General features: G+C 43.9%; 1 protein-coding gene across 1 annotated transcript in view; it reads left to right on the forward strand.

Annotated features, from left to right (window-relative positions):
- LOC104373370 (protein eva-1 homolog C) overlaps positions 1-20,143 on the forward strand; it is a 231,947-nt gene that overhangs the window by 203,645 nt on the left and 8,159 nt on the right. Inside the window, exons 6-7 of the mRNA XM_086623636.1 lie at positions 15,300-15,464; positions 19,523-19,696. Coding sequence (XP_086479762.1) covers positions 15,300-15,464; positions 19,523-19,696 — 339 coding nt within the window. The remainder of the gene's footprint in view (positions 1-15,299; positions 15,465-19,522; positions 19,697-20,143) is intronic.

Consider the following 20,143-nt stretch of genomic DNA (forward strand, 5'->3'; position numbering starts at 1 on the left):
TCTCCCTTAAACCCTACTGGTCTCTTTGATGGATGAGGTGCCCAGTGTAATATCCTTTTGCAATCACATGAGCATGCTGGACTCCCTAACACAACCTGTTTGTTCTTTGTGTTTAAAGGGAAAGGAGGAGCATTAGGGAAAGATATGGTAATATGGTTCCTTCCTGCTTCTGGGCAGTAGCAATTCTACACTGCACTAATAAAGTAGTTTGATAAGAGTGTTCAGCTTGAGCTGGCTGAGTTCTGTCTCTTCTCATCCTCGGTGGCGGCTGAGCGCTGCTCTCCGTGTAGCTCTGATGAGTCGAAGGCATGTTGCACTACTCCACGAGGGCAGATGGTGCAGCACAGGTGGTCTGTCAGAGGAGATACTCTGCATAAATCAGTTTTTTTCGTTACAGGCATGGCTGGAACATGCTTGCAGGGACAGCTCAGGGAAGGCCAGGCAAATTTTTTCACCCGTCTTCTTTCCCCGTGGAGCATTTCAGCATTCAGTGTTTCTGAAGGACTGTCCATTCATATAACACATAGCTGATAACATCCCTGAGCTGTATGCGTGTCACGGCCCTGTGTCTTAGTACTGTCCCACAGGGCATCCCAGCTTCCTTTGCTGTGGACAGGCAGCAGATCCATCTCTTTTCTTGGCCTGACACGTCTCCAGGTCATCGGGTCCCATGTCCGTTGTGCTGCTATAGGCCTGTGTGATTGTGTCCCAGATGCTTTGAGCCCTGAGGAGCGATGCTGACCTCCCGGGCTGGGACAGCTGCTTAGTCTTCTGCATTTGACCTCTGGACTTAACCAAGTGTGTCTGTAGTGATGAACAAAATAGTGCCAAAGCCCAGGAGCTGCTGACACTGGAAGTCAATGGACCATTCTGCTAAGTTGCAGAAATGATATTTGGTGTTGCTTGTTCCTGACATGGCTTAGAAGTTAGCATGAGCTGCATGCTATTCCCAGCAGATATTTTGGATGGAGCCATGCTGTTTTGAATGTTAAGAGAGTTTAATGGCTTGAAGGTTGTCAGACTGTACCAGGTGAACGCTGTGTTTAATTTCCTTGCATCACAGCAACCACAGTTTACCTCTTCCAGGACATGGAGGCCAATGCTCCTTGTGTCTTTGTAATGATTCTAGAGATCAGATGATCTTTGTCTTATCTATCACAAAATCTTTGCGGGTCTAAACAGAACACCAGAAGGACCACACACATTTCCCTTTCTGGGTTTCCTCATCACTCCAGGCACCCTTTGCATGAAGGTCAGGGTGTGCAATGAGGTTAGAGTCATCCCTCCTACACGTGGGTTCCTTTCCAGATCACAGCCTCCCTCTTCCTCTATGGCCAGGAGCTTCTTGCCTGCAGATAGCTGTGGATATTGTATATTTAGTCTCTGACCTTTCAGAAGAAGGTAAACAAAACAAAACATCCTCAGATGACATCAGGCCCCTGCTGAGGAAGAAGAATCCTTTCTGCCTTCTGAAGATGGTCATGGGAAATACAAAATGTCAGGGTAGACATTGCCTTCATGCACAGCAAGCATCACCGACCACTTCATTGCCTGCTTAGCCCGCAGTGAAGCAGGCAGGCTGAGTCTCAGTCTCTGAGGCTGGGAAGAGCCAGTCTGACCTTCATCTCACCCGTGTCAGTCCTGTGACAGTCAATTTACAGGGTGGTATAAGCCGCGTTGAGGACTGGTGCAAGACACTGCTCTGCAAACTTCTGTGATTCCCCTTGAAAGAGTCTGGGAAGCAGTTTATGGGTGGTATATCAGTCACCACTCATATGTTTCATTAGATGTCTGAGTTTGAATAATGTCGTGGTCATTTCGCTCCTTTTATCACCCAGCTAGATGGGAACTAGACGGATGACAGGTTTTGATTTCCAGCTCTGTGAAACCTGGCTGCAAATCTGTACTTAGGTGCCTCCAAAGCTTGTATTGCTCTTGGGAAACTGGGCAGGCAGTTCTTTGCACCAACTGCTGTACAAGCACAAAGATGACGTTTCTTCTACATGCTGCATTTTTAATTAGACTGTGCCCCTTTCACAACATGCCTTACTTTGAGCTCTATTTGTCCCAGACTTTCCACTACCTGGGACGTAACTGGAAGTGAATTATTTGCTCAAGAGTGAAAAAAATAACTTTCATACAAGGTTTTTTTTAAACACAGACTTTTCAGATTGGTTCTTTTTTTTTTTCACAGATAAAAGCCCGAACCAACTCAAAGATGGAAAGCTCTGACTAAGCAGAATAGTGGGCCAGTTCTCATCCTCCACCATAACTATAATTTTAACTGAATAGTAGAGGTGTAAACAAGGTGGCAATGTAACAGGTTTCTACATTGGCCTTGCTGAAGTTCCTGCTAAACTGGGAGAAAGTTAGGAACAAGGTTTACCTGAGAGTAAATGAGAGATTAGTCTTCTGCCTTATTTCACTGAAACAGCTAACGCTTTGATCTTTGTTCAATTATTTGTTTGTACTCCCACTGTGCCTAGGAGTCTTGGGCATGAATCACAGCCCTCTCTTGCCAGGCTGAGGTCAGTTTTAATACTTTAATATCTTATATATCTCTTATCAGTAGTCTGCATCTGGCAGTCAACAAGTTAACAACTATTCTTCTCCTGTTATTGTCCCATGCAGTTATTAGAGTTAAGGTAATTAAGGTGGATTACTTCAGATTTTAAGTAATGTGGATGGTTATTGGAACTGCAATTAATAACATATTGTCACTATAACCCAAGCAGATTGTGAGGTAGATTTTATCCTGTGCAGTTGCATTGATAAGGATTAGTTTTCCTTTGGAGGTCTGGCCACTCTTATTTGTGAGCTGAGCAAATTCTGCAGCATGCGTCTTTACAGAGATGGGCATCTCCATTGGTATGAACAGGCATCATCCCAGCATGGGACAGAAATACTTTGAAGGACTGTATTTATGAGGATTTTTTTTCTGTTTGCAGGGTCTTGTAAACCATCGCTTTCTATACCACCTCCTGGAAATTTGTTAAAGATTTACTTGTCCAAAAGATGTGGATGCCCCATCCCTGGCAGTGTTCAAGGCCAAGTTGGATGAGGCATTGAGCAACTTCATCTAGGGGAAGGTGTCCCTGCCCATGGCAGGGGGCTTGGAACTAGCTGATCTTTAAGGTCCCTTCCAAGCCAAACCATTTTATGATACTATGTTCACAGCCTCTTTGTATTTGATTAATCCTTTCATCTGATAAGATATCAGGGTTGGTGGGCTCAAAATACCCAGTAGAGAGAACTAACACTGCAGTACAGAGCATTATATTCCACTTGAAATAAGTGGCAACTTAAATTAAGTACATGCCAGATAAAGGATCAGCACTGGATTCAAGTTGCTAGCAGCAAAGGTATGTGTTAAAGTATTAATTTTTTTCCTAAGAGTCCCAAAAGGGAAGCCTAAAAATAGAGATGCTACAGCATGAGGTGAGTTCCTTGGCTCTGAGTTGTCAACCTGCGTTTCCTAGGGAATATGTAATAAGAAACACTTTTAAACACATGGCAGATTAAGATGTGTCTGCATTTACACTTTTTAACTGATTGAATTCAATCATTTTGAAAGGTGAGGTAGGAGAGATGGCAGTTCACAGGTCTTGCTATCCAAACAGGCAGAAACTGGACCATGCTTGGCAAAGACACTAGAAAGGGAGTGTTGCTGACCTTCCCAAAATGACTGCCCTGGGGCTTCGCTGGCATGGCAATGTGGTGAAGATTTTCCGGTGAATCAAGTATTACGAGTAGCTAGGATGTGTCAGAGGCCTGCTAGTCTGTTCGAGAGGTCTCAAGGGAGTCCCAAGCAGTCCTGGAATAATTTCTGCGCTAATTGGTGGGTAGGATTTCATGGAGGATTGTTTAGCTCTGTTAATATTGAAATAAATGAGATAAGCCTTTGCCCAGCAGTGTCCTACATGGACGTATGTATAACTTGCATGCTTGCAGCTCAGTCTTGCCAACCTTACTTGCACTAATGCAGGTGTTTAACTGAAACGGTTAATCAAGAGATTAGTCAGCCTATCTGGATAATCGATGGAGGGACGCATTAGCCACCTCCCATCCGAGTAAAGTGCCTTCAATTAGGTGGTGTGAATCCAGGTATCATTTGAGATAGGGATATTCATATCAATGAATCTTAATTACGCGTGCGAAGAGTGGAAAAGAGCAGACTAGTGTAGATGAAGTATTGTCTTTGCTGAACTTTTCATGAAGCCTAATAGAAATAAACATTCCGCTTTCAAAACCTTGCGTCCTCTTAAAAAATACCATTATTAAGTACTGGGAAGCTGCCACAAGCATCCAGAACTGCGTATTCCCACACTTTTTTCCCCATGCTCCCAGACTGCACTGGTGGAAGTGGCTACAGGGCAGGTTGCATAAGAGCACAGGGTAGGTGCTTGGTAACATCCTTGCCGGGCTAAAACAAAACCCTGGCATTGTTTTCCATGGTGTGTACCTGCTTTTATGTGGCATCAGGAAAGTGACTGTAATTTGCCATTCCACAAAACTGGCAGTTACTTGCAGTAGCAATTGTAGTAACACTTGAGCTCGCAGCCCTTACTGCTCCCTCAGGATATATGTGGGAGCAAGATGATGCATGCTACGTGTTTTTCTACCAGAAAAAAACCACCATAAACCATGCAAAGAACTTTTCACAGTCTACAAGCCAGATAATTTAAGGCTGATGCTGTGTGTTAGAGAGGTTCTGCCAGTTAAATGTACCTCTTTAAAAAAACAGGGGAGGTTTAATACTCCCATAATTCAAAAACATCTATAGAGTTTTTCCTCAAACTTTCCACTGCGCTCAGGAAGTCTCAGTCCCGAAAGAGGATGTCTCACAGGTTGTGACCATGTGAATAGAAGGATTTATATTGAAAGCAGTTTTGGCACTTTGTTCATAGATCACTGATTTCATGATTGCTAGCGTAGCCTGGCTTCTCGTGTAAGCCAAGTCCTGAACAACAGGAGACAATGATCCTGGCATCAAGCTCTGGATCTCGAACTAAATTGTGTTTTTGTTCAGTAAATATTACTTTGTAACTGAAGAGCATGTAGCACTGTAGCTACCTTACACAGTTTTGTTCACTCCTAGTCTTTATTCCAATGCCATTGATGACCTTTCCTTGTGTAGAGTTTCCATCTTGGGCATCTCATGGGATCCTGGGAATTGCCACATTAAGTCAACCATGTGACCAGACAAAGCTGCTGCCTTTAATGGCAGAGGTTACCAGCTGCTTTCTGATGACATTCCTCAGCTTGTGTTATCAAGGCACTGCTATCTTGTTTGGAAAAAAATTCTAGCCCCTTGTCTAGATCTCTGCTGTTTGATTACTGAAAGGAAAAGCTGATGAACAGATAAAGAACTAGCACACACACTTGGATAAGTAGCACTTAGATAAAAAGAAAATATTTTTTTACAGAGCATAGTTTACTACTGTAATTAAATATATTTTTAATTAGACAAAGAGAGCAGACAGGAGGCATCTCCTGGCTGTGCCTGCCAGCAGACGCTGAGACAAACCGTGAAGGAACATCCAGGAATATGCTGGTTTTGGTTTTTCTTTGAATTAGATTTTTCTGGATCACTTTTCTGATGCCTTACAGGTCACCAGTGGTCTGTGGACTACAGGATAGATGACACTGCTTCAGAGACGGGCAGAGGAAATCCCCTAAATGTCTGTCTTGGTCAGTAGTCTCAGAGGAGAAATTGTATTCCCAACTCTTGGAATATAATGGTTGGATCATATTAGGCCCATTGTTGGTTCAGGTGCTGAAGCGTGAGGCTTCTTCCTCTTTATTCAAATATCTGAGCAGTGTGGTGTAGTTGTGGATGTTCTTACTTTCCCTGGGACCTTTCTTTGCTGCCTGGACTCCTGCTTCCCTGCCATCCCTCTCCTGTCTGTGGTGCAGACTGGCATGGCTTCCCATCAGCTCCAGAGTGTTTCAGGGCCTCTGGCTCTTTACTATGGAGTCTTTCTCCTTACTTTATCTTGGATATCCTTGCCCTGGCTATCATTTAAGTGTCTCACAGTGACACATAATACTCACCCAGCCGCTGCCTTCGAGTATGTAACAACGAAGAACAGTGCTTCTTTCACTGTCAGTGCTTGTATACCTTTCACTGAAATTTAAGGGAGAATCTTTTGCCCCAAGTTTTACAGAATCAGTTGCTGTGACTCAGCTGATTCCTGGTAACTTGCAGGGCTGCAACCACTTGGGTATGCATTGGCATCCTGAGCACAGAGACTCTCCTCCCTTGCTGGTGAGCAATTCTTTGTATGAGCAATGCCCTGGCTCTGGATCAGCCACACTTGAACACACAATGCTTACTGCTCTGTCAGCGTCCTCCTGGGAGCCACATAGTGTGTCACGTATTTTCCTGAGAAATAGATAAACTGCGCAAAAGACTTTTTGCCAAGCTCTATAGCCTAAATAAGTCAAAGACAACAGTTCTGTAATGTGAAAGTAATTTAAAATAATAAAGCCTTTCTTGCAGAGTTAAATGTTTGATTAAAATGACTGAAGATGATGAGGAAAAATAGGAATTGTGTAAAAATCTAAAATTTAACATTACTCTGCTTTGATCCAAAGTGGAGTGGATATACTTAGGGCATTGTATAAAAATACAGTCTGTAATAAAATTCTTCTCTGAAGAGACCAACAAACTAGTATTCTCTGTAATGCCTAAGAAATCCATACAGGAGTGGGCTGGTTTGCAAAGTACCAGTGCAAGTATGTGATAGACGCAATCCAAACAGGGGGAATAGAGCTTGGAACTAGATGATCTTTAAGGTCTCTTCCCACTAAAACCATTCTATGATTCAATGATTCTATGAGTGGAAGAATGAGTCTGACTTCCTTATTAATCTTATTCTCCTTTTTGTGCCATCGTCTGTATGGTGTCTTCCTCTTCACTAATAAAGGGCCCAAGCCTCAGATTCAGATATCCTTGTGTGCTGTAAAAAAAGGAAACCCCAAATCGGCTCTCAGACTCTCCTGCTGTAGCCTTCCTAGTCTGGGAGACTGGCAGCTTCTCCCAGGTGCTGTCAGTCCTTGCTTGGCACCCTGGTAGTTATTAGAGTTTTTTTCTCCCCTGCCTGCTCCCATTGCTGGAATTGAGGCTACATAATTGAAAGGTCAGATTCTGGTCATGCTCAGCATGTAAATAAAGGAAAAGCTGCTTAATTCAGCAGGGTCGAACTCACTCCTTATGTGAATACGAGTCAGATTTCTGTTCCTGCAGTTGACTTACTGATAGTAGTTACCTGTGCTTCTAGCAGTAGCACCTGCAGGTGACATTGATGGTTTGATCTAGACCCATCTCAATACCCTAAAATAGACTACTGATTCTCAGGTGTGTAAAGTTACTGTCAAAGCCTCCTCTGGGCTTGGTGAGGATTCGATGCAGCCTGACTGCTAGAGAGGTCCTACAGCTACAGCTGGCAGAAGGTCCCATGGGAGTGTATAGCTGAGCATGCTGGAATTTGGACAAGCCTCAGCACGAGTCTCATCCCCCTAAAGATGTGTTATCTTGTGAAAATGCAGAACTCTCCTGACTTTGGGAGCAGGCAGAAATCTACCAGATGAAAGTAACTCTTTGTATCTGCAGATATCTCTTACAAGGCTTTCTTCCTTTTGATTCATTTTTCTTTCCAAATAGAACATGTAGGGAGCAGACTGGTGCATGCGATGCTTTCCACTGTGCCCTTTGGAGACCAAAAGCCACATCAAGCAGGAGATTTATGAGTTGCTGGCAATAGATGCTTCGTATTCTGTTATTACATTTAAGATGATGAAAGAAGAACAACTTACTTTCATGACTATGAAAGCAGGAGGAAAACTGCCTGTGGATAGATCAAGCACATGCATAATTGGACAGAAATGAAGGTGTTTGTAGCTTCGAATCCTGATCTGAAAAGTTCAAGATAGAAGAAAAATATCTGAGTAAAAGATGTGAAGCTGTTTGTAAGATTTTAACTCAGATACACTCAGGAGAATAAATCCAAAGGTAACATTATGATTCACTAATTATCCCTAATTAGGCTCCTAAATTTAAGTAGACAGAATCTGCCCTGGAGGCTTTCGAAGGCACCCACCTTTCACTGCTGACGATATAGGGAGTTTAGGAGCATAGCTTGTTTAAGGAGGACTTTTTCATTAGGTACCTACGGGGCATGCACGCGTTGAGTGCCCAGATTAGGTGAACTGGATCTTTTAATAAGATTATTGCATTTCTGGACAGGCAGAAATAGGAGAAGGTGTTCTGCAGCCCTGTGCAAGTTGGGGAGAGGTTGGCTGGGAGCAGTGCTTGTGCCTGTCTCTGCCCCATGGAGTCTCAGTTGGAGGTGCACCATGGTACCTTCATCTCCTAAAGCCTCTCACGTCACAGAGCCATGTACCTGCAGGAGATTTCACTGGGAGGAACGGTGAGACTGAGTTATTTTTTGTTGCATGGGCTTTGTTTCTGGACTGGAATCGCTTTCACTTCTGAAGGCACTTCTCTGCGGCTGTGTGAGGAAAAGATGAACATCTCTGTTTCCGTGGAGGCCAAACAAGTTAAAAGGTTGTCTGTGTTATATTTATATTCTTATTGCACAATCTTTCTGTAGTTAGCTGCTGTCAGAAGATGCAGTAAAGGGCAAAGCATCTGGGCTGCCTGAGGAATAGTCTTGGCAGAGCGCTCTGAAAGTTTGTATGAGTTGTGTCAGGCGCCTCAGCTTGTACCGTTTCACACCAGCCCAAAAATCACCAGCAGAAGAGACAGATTTTTGCTTCAGGCGGCATCTGAAGGGAGGGGCAGGGAAGGAGGGCCCTGGTGCGGTCTGCGGGCTTGGGGAGGTGTAGGTGGCTCTGGTTACTACAGGGCTATTTTCCCAGACAGTCTCGCTCGATTGCCGTGGTGCTTGGAAGAGTGGACTTACTGTAACTGGCATGAGTCACTTCCTTGTTATCGGTGGTTTGGAACCACCGCACCAGGAAACACGCCTGCGGCAGGCTGACTAACTCCCTCTTTCTCTCGAGTTTTGCATCCAGTTTCAGGATTGCAGGCTGTATGGATGCTAGGTGAAAAAATTCTCTTTTTAAAATGACTAAAGGAGATGGAAAGATGAGGTCCTGACCACTTGTGTTCGTTAAGCCTCTGCTCTGCATATATTGGCAGAGCGAAGATTTCACATGGCAGCCTGTTGATCAAACCCCACCTTTCAGACTTACGTTCTGTTGCACAAAAGTCCATTCACATCTCCTGCTGTCTCCTGGGGTTGCTTTACACTTTCTGTGTAAACTGTACTATACTTTTACTCTAAACATGATATAGGGTGCCTAGAGGTACAAAGTGGCTTTGCGGACAGGTCATGGAGTTGGTGTCCAGTGCAGTCAGCCTTTTACATGGGGGTGCCCAGCCATCTATCTGCTCATGGAGACATTTAAGAGCTGTAGGATCTGATGATCTCCTATCAAGTGATTATACCTATATCTGACTGAAAAGCTCCCCTCTCAGATGAAGGTGGAATGCTTGGTGGCAGGGCAGGAATTGAAGGTAGGCTTTGGGTGTCTGACACGATGCACAAGGCATGGGCAGCTGGAAAAGGTTTCAACTTGTACCTTGGCCATGTCTGAGACCCTTGGGAAAAACTCAAGGAGGCAGACTGTTTCTCAATTTACTTTTGTTAATCAAATTAGCATCTTCCACTCCCATGTTTGTAGCTATGCAGTGACATTACTGTTGTCACCAGGTGCAAGGTCTTCTCATGTATGGGATTTTTCCGTCTTGCTCTGTGATTATATTGTGATGTTTTGTGGTCTGACATAGCCAAAATCCATTATTTTAATAGATATTGTTGACTGACTGCTTAGTGAATTTAGGTTTTACAGCACATAAACCACTTTTAATTCTGCAATCTGAGCGCGCCATATACCCTGCATAGGTGCTAGAGAAATGGTTTCTTCTAATAGTTCAGAAACATGAATGATGCCATTTCTGGCTGGATGCTGTGCATTTTCAAGTCTCAAACAAAAATCTTGCAGAGCTGCATCTCTAAAAACCTGAAGTAGTTTAGATTGGGTGTTTACTCACAGTAGGATTTTTTTTAATTATTATTTCAAAAATATGTTGAGCATCAACAGTTTCTGGCCCCAACCTGCCTAGATAAAAGGCTTGGTTGTAATTTTCATTGGTGAGGGAGTCATGTTTTGTTCAAATTGCACTCTGCTTCAAGCATTCTCAGGAGGATTTGCTGAAGATCCTGCAGATCTGCTTTAATCGTACTGAGCTTTCAAAGTAAACCTTATAGGCTGGAAATGCACAAGTGAATATATAGCAGAGGGCTGGAGAATGAAAAACCCTCTGTCTGTATGTTTTTAAGACTGAGCTTTCATTGATCTCCCCTCCAGTTGACTGATCTGTATATACAGTCAAGATGGAGGTCAGGGATAATTGCTTCCTGGGAGTGGAAGTCTTTAAGCGTGTTTAGAACTGAGCAAGCATCAGGAAACACCAAATGATCAAATTAGCAAAGAGATGGGATGGTTTGAGTGCAAGGCTGAAATATAGGGAGTGTGAGTTTGTTTCCTTTCTTTGGCACAGACTCCTTTTGTGAGACTGGACAAATCATTTTGATATTTAAACATGTTGAGAACTCTGTCCCTGAGCCAATTCCCTGTCTGTAAAATTCGGGGGCTGTAGCAGTCAAATGTTTTGATTAGGGGAATAGTATATGTACTTTAATTGAAACACTCAGAAGCATATTGGAAAAGAATTCCTCAGAAAGAGCAATATTCCTCTGCAAAATAATCTCTTATGGCAATTGGCCGAACTCTTGGCTTTAGATAGATCAAAATAGTAGAAAACACAGCAAAGTATCTTGATGAAGAGAGGCGAAGTATCAGCCGGCCTCTTCCATCTCTTAGTGTTGTAATTCAGAATTCTGCTGCTTTTAGGCACAGTAACTTTTTCTTTTCATCAGCCCTCAGTTTTCTGGCCACACAAGGGAGTGCTTGTGTGAAAAACCCCAGCAGAAGGAGTCTCCACCAAGTACAAATAAGGACACTGTCAGCAGCACCACCATGTGCCTTTTCATACTGTGCTGCTGCTTGCTTGTACCCAAATGTGATGGTTCTGCTCTGCCAGGGAGGGCACATTCCAGCCGTGATTTTCCTTTGCCCCTGTTCTCGCAGCGGGGAAGCTGGCAGGCAGCGACGGCGAGGTTTTGTTGTGGGATGGGTACCGTTAATTCATTGCAAATGGGTAATACAGGTCTTGGGTTGAGAGCTGGAATAAATTATTGCTAGCGTGATGCTGATTCAGACGGAGGAGCAGTGGGAGCTGGTAGCCAGGACTGCTTTTCTATTAGATTCAGAGAGATTATAATATAAAGGCTTGAAAGTCCATAATGGCAGAGGAACAAACCTGGTGATCTAAAAGGTCCCTCATGGGTTTATAATCTAGAACTGCCTTCTGAAGGTGCCTTCACGGAGTGTCACAGTGATGGTGACACTTTGCTCTCCAGATTGAGTCCCAGCTCACGCGGAGTCCATCCAGTGATGCTTAGGTTGGATACTGGGGTTGGTGACAGAACATGACTTGCTGACTGGAAAGTGAAACCTCTGTTATCAGAGAATTTTATCATTTGGATAAATACTCACATCTCAGTGTTGACTATTACCCCCTGAGAGACCGAAGGTCTCCATAGGTACACAGAGCAGCTCATGTCCTCTCTTCCAGATGATTGCAGCTCATGTCTCATGTGCATTTTAAGGTGCAGGGCTCCTGACTGTCATCAGGCATGTTAACACTTTGATTGAAGGCCCTATTTCTTCCCCCCTTGTCCACGTCTCACTTGTTCTGCTGACTGAGTTGCTGTAACTTCTGTGCTTGATTTAAGGGAGCAGGCCAAGTGCCAACCCTTCCCTGCCAGGATTTCTGTATTTAATGCTGAGATAAGACTAAAATCCCAGGTACTTTTTTTTTTTTTTTTCTGGTGGTTTTAATCATAAATAACTTTTCTTGACACCTTGCTTCAGTTCATGCCATGCTTTGTGTCAGATGCACTCCTGTCTGGAGAATTTAAGGAGGGTATTTCAAAGGAACCAGATGTTTAATCTTTCTTGTGGAGTTGGCTGCCACACAGAAGCTAACTGGAAATTGTGAGATGTTTTGCACTTGAGAGAGCGTTTCCATTTTACTGTCTTTCTAAATCAACCTATCTAGGCTGTGTATTGGTTTATCATCATATAAACTAGAAAAAGAACAGACTTGCTGCGTGCTGTCACTCTATTTACTCTTTGCCAAGATAGCCCTTTCCTGGCAAAATGTCCTCAAGATGTTTATGGAGTCTACAGAGAAAAATGGTCCCTTGAAATGGAAAAGTCCAAGTTACATGTCCTGTAGACATCCTGTGTTGCACTTGCTTCCAGAGTTTTGAAGGGGTTTAGTTGCTGAAGTGAAGACGAACACCTCTTAGGATTTTTCTAAGTACCAATGTGCATGCTAATCACAGATGTCAAGCACATGCCCACTTTTGGGAATCTCTCTTCACAGCCACCTGCATTTTTAGGCACCAAATGCCTACTTGGTAGTCATCTTACTTCCTCAGCCGTCCCTAAGGGATAATAGCACAACCATACCCCATTAAGGTACTGTGACAATCAGTATTCTCTATGAATGCTTCCCTCTGAATGCTTCTCCATCTCTACTCTTCCTTGGGATGCTGTTGACCAGTTGCTGACTGATTTAGCAATGTTGTGCTTTACTCTGACTCCTCTCCCAGTTCCATAGGTAGCATTTCTAGAGGTGGTGGCACAGATGCCAAGGTGGAAAAGCCATAGCTCAATTCCTGTGCTTAGGAAAAGATGGTGTTTCTTTCCCACACTTGGCTCAAATGTTTAAGTGTCTGGTGATGTCACCTTTGTGAAGGAAGATGCAGGTCCACCCAGCCTGTCTTGTGCGCCAGAGATGGCCATGAGTACTGGGAGGTGAAAGGAGATGTTTATGAAGAAGAGTTAATCTGAGATATGAAAGACTAGTCAAAATCTGCTAAAAAATTGTCTCTGTATTCCTTTTGCTTCATTTTCTTCATTGGATGCATATCGACAGGTTACCAGGATGCAGTTTGGATGAAAAGTGTGTCAGGGAAAACTGGCTTGTGTGTCAGGGAAAACTGGCTTGTGTCTTTTAAATGCCTTTCAGGTCCTCAGCCTGAGATACAGAAAAAGGGGTCTTTATTTCTGGAGGGTGCTGAGCCCTATGCCCTCTGAATATCGAGTCCCTTTGTGTGCCTCAAATTAGGCACCCAGAGCTGCAATTCTCCCTGACAGTGTGGTTTGCAGCATGATCTCTCTTCTACCCACCTCCTCCACAAACTTTCTGATGTTTCTCTGGCACAGACATCCCCCTTACTGCTGTCTGTTCCTAACAGGGGGTGTGTTTCTTTGCTGCCTTCCCATCGAAGGATAGTTGCCAATTCAGGTTTCACTAGAAACTGCTGAGCCAAACTCTTTGATATTCAGAAGCTGTGGGGTTTTATGTCTGTTTCCTGACCTAGCATGACTCTACTAATAATGCAAGAACTTCAGTGCTGCTACCTTGGCAGCCTAGTCTAGGAGGTCAGTCAGTAAATATAGTTACTGTTTTCTTTGCCTCGGCAAAGACAGTAAGTCGAACACAATGTAAGCAAGGTGTTTGGATCACTTCCCCCCCCAGTAATATTTGTAGTTACGCAGGCAAATTCAATGAGTGTGATTAAATCTCATGCTCCAGCTTGGCAGCCGATTAGCTGCAGGGGGCAGGCAGGAATTTCCAGGGTTGCATTCTTTCCAAGTCCTCCTTCATGTTTGTATCAAGGATCTCAAAGTGCTTTGCATTTTTAATTATACTTTTTCACACCCCTGTGAAGAGTGGAGATGAGAGCATGATCAGCAGTGGAGCTGTGGGGAAACTGAGGCACCAGGAGGTGTAGCCTGCTTGGGACGACCAGAGGCAGTTGCTGTTAGACTTGGCGAAAGGAGAGCTGAGCATCCCAGAAACCTTCTCTTGGGATTTCTGTGGGTCTAACGAACTTGTGCCTAGTTCTCACCAGGCTGTGTCTTTAACACACTGAAGTCTTGGTTGTCTGCAGGGACAAAATGGTGCTTTTATGTATATAATAGTATACAGCCACTGAGAGGGAAAATATATCTTTCTCCTCTGGAAATTTTAATTTCTTTGGTTTTGTCTTTCATCACTCTATTCCTCTAATTTCTGAGCAGAACGACCTGTGTATGTGTTTCTTCTCTTTGTATGGAAAAGCACTTTGCTCTGAAGTAGCCTCAGGTGTTGGCCATGGCTGAGGCAGGGAACTGGTTCAGCTCCATCAATGACGCGCTCCTTCGTCCCTACTGGGCAAGCTAGTGAATTTACCATATGCATTCTCCTCCAGTGGGTGTATGCTGAGGTAGCTACGCCAACTTTGATTTCTTTACCTGGATGTAGAGCTGAAGAGCTGGCCTTGCAACATCAAAGAGGAGAAAATACTCTTCTTACTAAGGCATGCTTTGGTCCAAAGAAGAGACCATAGATATACTGACACAGCTGTCACATATTAACCTGCCTCGCCTGCGTATTGCTGATGCTGTGGCTGATCATCCTTCTCAGGATGGTGCGAATGGAGAATGGATCCATTAATTAACCTTTCCCAGCTTAGTTAAAGCTCAATAGGGAAAAGTGTATTTTGTATCTCACTGGGTGAGGAGGGTTTCTTACAGGTGGAGTTCCTTACTTCTGTGGTGGATGATTTAAGCTTTATGATTTCACATGAACAGCCTCCTCCAGAGGCTGGTTTTGTGAATCCAGAGCGGATAGAAACTTCTGATGTCCAGTCTTGAGCCAGCAACTTGATGGCTGGAGAGAGGCAGCGATCCAGGCATACCCGAGAGTCCCCATTGATATGGGGTATCCTGCCCAGCCCACTATCACAGTAGGAGCAGAGGTGTTGAGCTGGAGTACTCTGAAGCTTAGGGCTGAGGCCAAAGCTTGGCTTACCAGGCATATTAGTTTCTAAGATGGGTGTCTAAATAAGATATCTGAATCTGTTCCTTAGTCTAGTCTCAAAGCTTAATTGTAAATAAGCAGTATCTTAATCACTTTCTGTGCTGGCATGTGGAGAGCATTCATCATAGCGGTGAACGAGGGTCTGTTTGGTCTGCACATGGTATAATTAAGTATCAGCTGAGCCCATAGCATAATGTGATAATTCTCATTCTGACCAGCTGAAATAACTCATTCTAACAACTGTGCTCTTCTTACGCCTCTCTTTCAGTTCCCAAGAAGCTTCTGCATGAAACCCAGCCAAGACCAACCAATTACCAAGGATTTCAGAAGCCACATTTTCCATTGCGGCCAAGAGTGTTTGATCCCAATATTATAGGGGACGGTGTGTTCCTTTCTGATGTCTCTCCTTCCAACATAGGTCGTGCTCTCGCAGGTAGCTATGACTATTGTGATGTTGGCCCAAACCTAACTGTGTCATGGTAACTGTTCCCTTCTATCTCCCCTTCTCTGGGTTTCTATATTGTTCCCAAACCCCATTCGTGTCACAGTCATAAAGAGAAGCTTCAAGGCGTGACCAGCAACGGACTAAAGTGAACTGTGAAACTAACATTGAGTTTCCCGAAATAGCAGTCACGGCCATGCATGTCAAAACTCATCACAGAAATACTTTGCAGGCCTGTTTAATACAGTGGTAAAGAAAAAAACGGGGCAGAGACAGTAGATTTGCCTCACAGGGTACAGAGAAGTTTTCAACTGAGCTTTGAAATATGATGCTATTTTCATAAAATGCAAAGTCAAGAGATATGAATGAAGTCAAATCTTAGCTATCTATAGGGATAGGTGAGTAGGAGGAAGGGGTGGTATATGAATAAAGAAAAAGCACAGGTGAGCATGTATTGGGTTAGTCAGTGGTTTTGCATCGTGTTTCCCAACACACAGGAGATGTATGACATTACTCCTGAGATTCCCACCCCGGGCCCCTAGAGATTCAGCTCTAGAGTGGGTGTGGGAAGAGCTACCTTTTCTCTGTCTACACTCCTGGCAAAGTTAATCCACAGCCCGGGTAATCAATCCACAGTTAATTAAGGGTTGGAAATAACACATTTGTCAATTTGGAGGCTTTACTGAAAAATTGTCAAGGAAAAGAATTTTGAGTTAGTGTGAAATAAATATTGTGATCTTGGTGACTCTTTTAAGCAAGAAAAAAAAATCCTGAACTCATTTTCATTCATCTAAACATTTCACTTCTACAAGTGACACCTTTTGTTTAGTTTTCACATTGTTTAGTCATTCATTTTTAAAATACGCACTTTTCAAACAAAGATGTCATTTTGAAATTGAAAGCTAAAAGAGTGTTTCAAAAATAGCAAAAGGAAATATTTGGACATTTCTGTAATCTCCCTTCTCATTTTATTTATTTTATTAAACTATTTGCTAAAGTCAACCTGGCATTATGAATAACCTCTCCTATGCTTAAACTATGTTGTTGGGCAAATTTACTGCTAGCTGAAATCATTTTGCTCAACTTTAGTGTAAAGTCACAGGGAAACACCTTGAGTGACTGGGAACAGCTAAGAAAGGATGGGAAAAAGAAAACCAGTACTAGGTGAGCTGATTAGGCATAGACAAGGTCTTCAAAGCTAGCAAGGAGGAAAGGAGATACCTTTTAGTATGATCCTGGAATGAATGGCAGAGCAGGGAACTGTATAAGTGTAGCAACACATGGCCCTTGTGAAATTGTATTTGTTTGTTTTTTCCCTCCTGCATAACTATAAAGTCATTTTCTGTGTTCCATGTCTGTGCTTGTACAATCTTGCAGATGACAAAACCAGTTCTGTGGTTTTGTGATGCTCTTTGCTGGAGTACAGCGTATTCAGACGAGTATTCACTTAAAAACTTGTTTGATTGCATCTGTTCTTTGGACAAGTCCAATATATAAAAAAAATAAATATTCTTCTTACATCTCACATAAGAGGAGTTACACCTTACTCTGCCTCCTAAAAGACACTGTTATTGCACAGCGTGGTTTACAAGGGATGTCCAAAACCCTCCCAGCAAAAGTGGTGTCCATCTGAGCCTTCCCTGGCTGATATAGCATACGCACATGGAAGCCCCCACTGCAAGTGTAATTTAAAAATTAATCTTTGTGAGATGCCATGAATGTATGGACAGTGAGGGGCAGGTGGGTTGTCACTAACCAGGCACTGGACATGAGAGAGAGGATGGCTTAGAGGACCCAGTTTCAGATCCTACCAGCTCTGTGCAGCTGCAGTCCAGACACATTAATTGGACTTTAATGCAGAGTTGTAGAAAACTCTCAAAGACCTAGCAGGAACCTGGAGCCACCTAATTCAACAGTCCTCTTTACGATGAGATGTATGATTATGAAATATATATGAGATTATATCCTGGTGGTGCCCTTCGTTTTCATTGATTGTAAGGGGATTTTAGATTAACTAGTTAAGAACCAGACTCAGCATGTAAGCATCTTGGGCAGGATTCAGTTACTCCTATATAAATGTGTCATGAGATGACCTGGGCTGCTCACCTGGTTTCTAGATGTTGCCCTAGAAGGGCAAGAGGTTCCCCTACATCCCTTCTCATACCTGCCATCTGTGTGTGGATGACTCTAGGGTATCTTAGATGTCTGTATATGAGCAAATCCATTGAGATTTGAGCATCTGCTCGGGGGAGGGCTGAATGACTCTCTAGGATCTGTCAACTAATGGCAGGATTCAGTTGCCTCAGTTTAGATGCATAGCGCTACTCTGAAGTATCCAGGACATCTTCAGCAGGGTAGTGGTTTAGTTTTTAGAGATGAAAAATTTACCCTGCTTCCATGAATTTCTTTGCAGACACAGTGGTAGAGAAAAATCCAATCACTTGTACAGACATACATTTACTGGACAGGGAGAAAAAAGGAAAGATTAGAGGACACGTTGATATGTCTGGTGCCTACATCGGAATGAAAAGATTTTCCAAAGCTTTGCTATTGATTTCCTCCTGAGTGTTCTGGACCCTCTGTGCCTCGGTGTCTCCATTTGTACAACTGGTCTTCGGTGATCTCCGTTCTCCTAAAACAAGAGGCTTTTGGGATACTTTTCCCTCTTGGATCTGCCACTCAGGCACCCACGTTTGAAAAATTTGCTTCAGGGCCAGCCATTAACAACTTGGTAGCTTGTAATGTGTGGCTTTCCCAAGGCCATGCAGCTATTCAGTGGCAGAGATATAACTGTGCCCACATTCCTTGGGGCTGATCCCTTGCAGCGACACCTGGACATCCATCCCCGCTGCTCCTGCTCCGAGGCAGATCAGGAACTGGCATCACTGCGCACACGTTTATGCAATCAGTCCCTCTCCATCCAGTATTACCTGTTCTCTCTGACACTCCTCAATTTCTGTTACGGCTCCCCTGGGCTGAGCTGCCTCCTGGCACGCGCAGCGGGAAGCGGAATGTGACGTCTCACGCTGCTGGGTTTGCAAGGAAAGGAGATGGATCAGGCAGTCAGTGAACAGACTGTCTCATATGGTGGCTGCTCTCAGACCGCCTTGGCATGCGTGGCACTGATGGCGTTATCGGAAATGGACCTGACAGCTTCCTGGATTTAATACCTACAGATAAGTGGAAGCCAGGTGCAAGTCTGTGATTTTATGGTGCGCTGCTTGCTTCTGGCCACAACCAAATACCCAGGGAAAGGAGCCTGAAAAATTGTAATAGCTACAGTTAAACAATCACGAGGACGATGGAGCTGGATCCTGTGCACTGACTTTTTCATGTGTTTAAAACAATTAGTGTTTTGTGACTATTTGGGGTGTCTGCCTGCAGATCAAGGTGCAGGGAGCACTCAGCAGCCAGCTGATAAGATCTGAAAGAGTCTCTTTGAGCCTCCTGGAATTAGCTGCCTCCTTAGCTCCAGTCTTCAACAAATAAAACCAAATCATTAACCCATGTTCACTCACCTCTCCAAAGGGGAAATGGTGTTAGGGTGAAACACAATCCGAGCGGGCTTCTGAAGGAAGTCATAAAGCCAGATCCGCCTTTCCCCGCGAAGGCTGGAGAGAAAGCACGTCTGTTTGCCAGGTGTGGACGGGTCACTACAGCACGACACTGGCAGAGGGTTGCCGGCTCTGCCGGTGTTTTCTGGTCCTTATTACAAGCTTAGCTGAACCCACTTTTGATAAAGGCTCCTTTGATTTACATAAGGGAGAAGAAACCTGATTATATATTTGCTGTAGCGTAGGTGGGTGTGTCTAAGTGGTGACATGAAAGAGCAGGAGACGGGAGAGAGAAGATGCTGGCTGGATGCAGACAGGGTACGTGCTTAGCTGAGGTCACCTGAGGAGGTTTAGTTTTCCCCTAAAAGGGGCAAATTTGGGTGACTTGCTGTTGAGCGGCTCCGCATTTCTGAATGTAGATGCTGACTTGGTGGGGATAGGGCAGGGTAGGGCTGGGGCACGTGCCTCGTTCCTCATTCCCTTTCTGTTTCAAAGCAGAGAAGAAGAAAGGGAGATCGGCCACCTTCTACCCTCCAGACAACACCCCCCTCCTGCTTCCCGTGGATGAGACACAACTGCCAGCGCCCAACAGCAGCATGGAGCCCGTGGGCGTTAGCACTGAGATGGCTCTGCTCAGCAACGTCCTAGCAGCCTATGCCTTTATCACAGGTAGGTCGTGCGGCTGGCAGCTCTCTGGGCTCTCACAAGCTCTTTGTAGACCCTCAATTGAGCCTACTTTTCAGTCACCTAGGGCTACATCTGCCTCTTTGAACCATTGATATTTTTCAGTCTTCTCTCAGCACATTCTGCCCTGAAAGACCTGACCAGGGCAGCTCTAACAGACAGTATATAACAGAATTTATTGTGCTCTGCTTTCCCCTGGATTTTCTCTCATCTGAAGTTAAATACGATGTAATCTTACATGTAAGCTTGTTGTCCTGTAATTTGGAAAATAAGCAGCACTCAGATCATTACCCTGCTTGAGAGAATTTGGGTTATCTTCAGTAGAAGTGTGAAAATGAAGTAACTTGAGAGTCTCCTTAATTGTATATTTAAATCTAGTTTAGAGTAAGATTTCATCGGATGACCGTTTATCTTTCACCCACATGTATATTT

Source organism: Tauraco erythrolophus, chromosome 2, assembly GCF_009769465.1.
Source record: "Tauraco erythrolophus isolate bTauEry1 chromosome 2, bTauEry1.pri, whole genome shotgun sequence".
NCBI lineage: Eukaryota > Metazoa > Chordata > Aves > Musophagiformes > Musophagidae > Tauraco > Tauraco erythrolophus.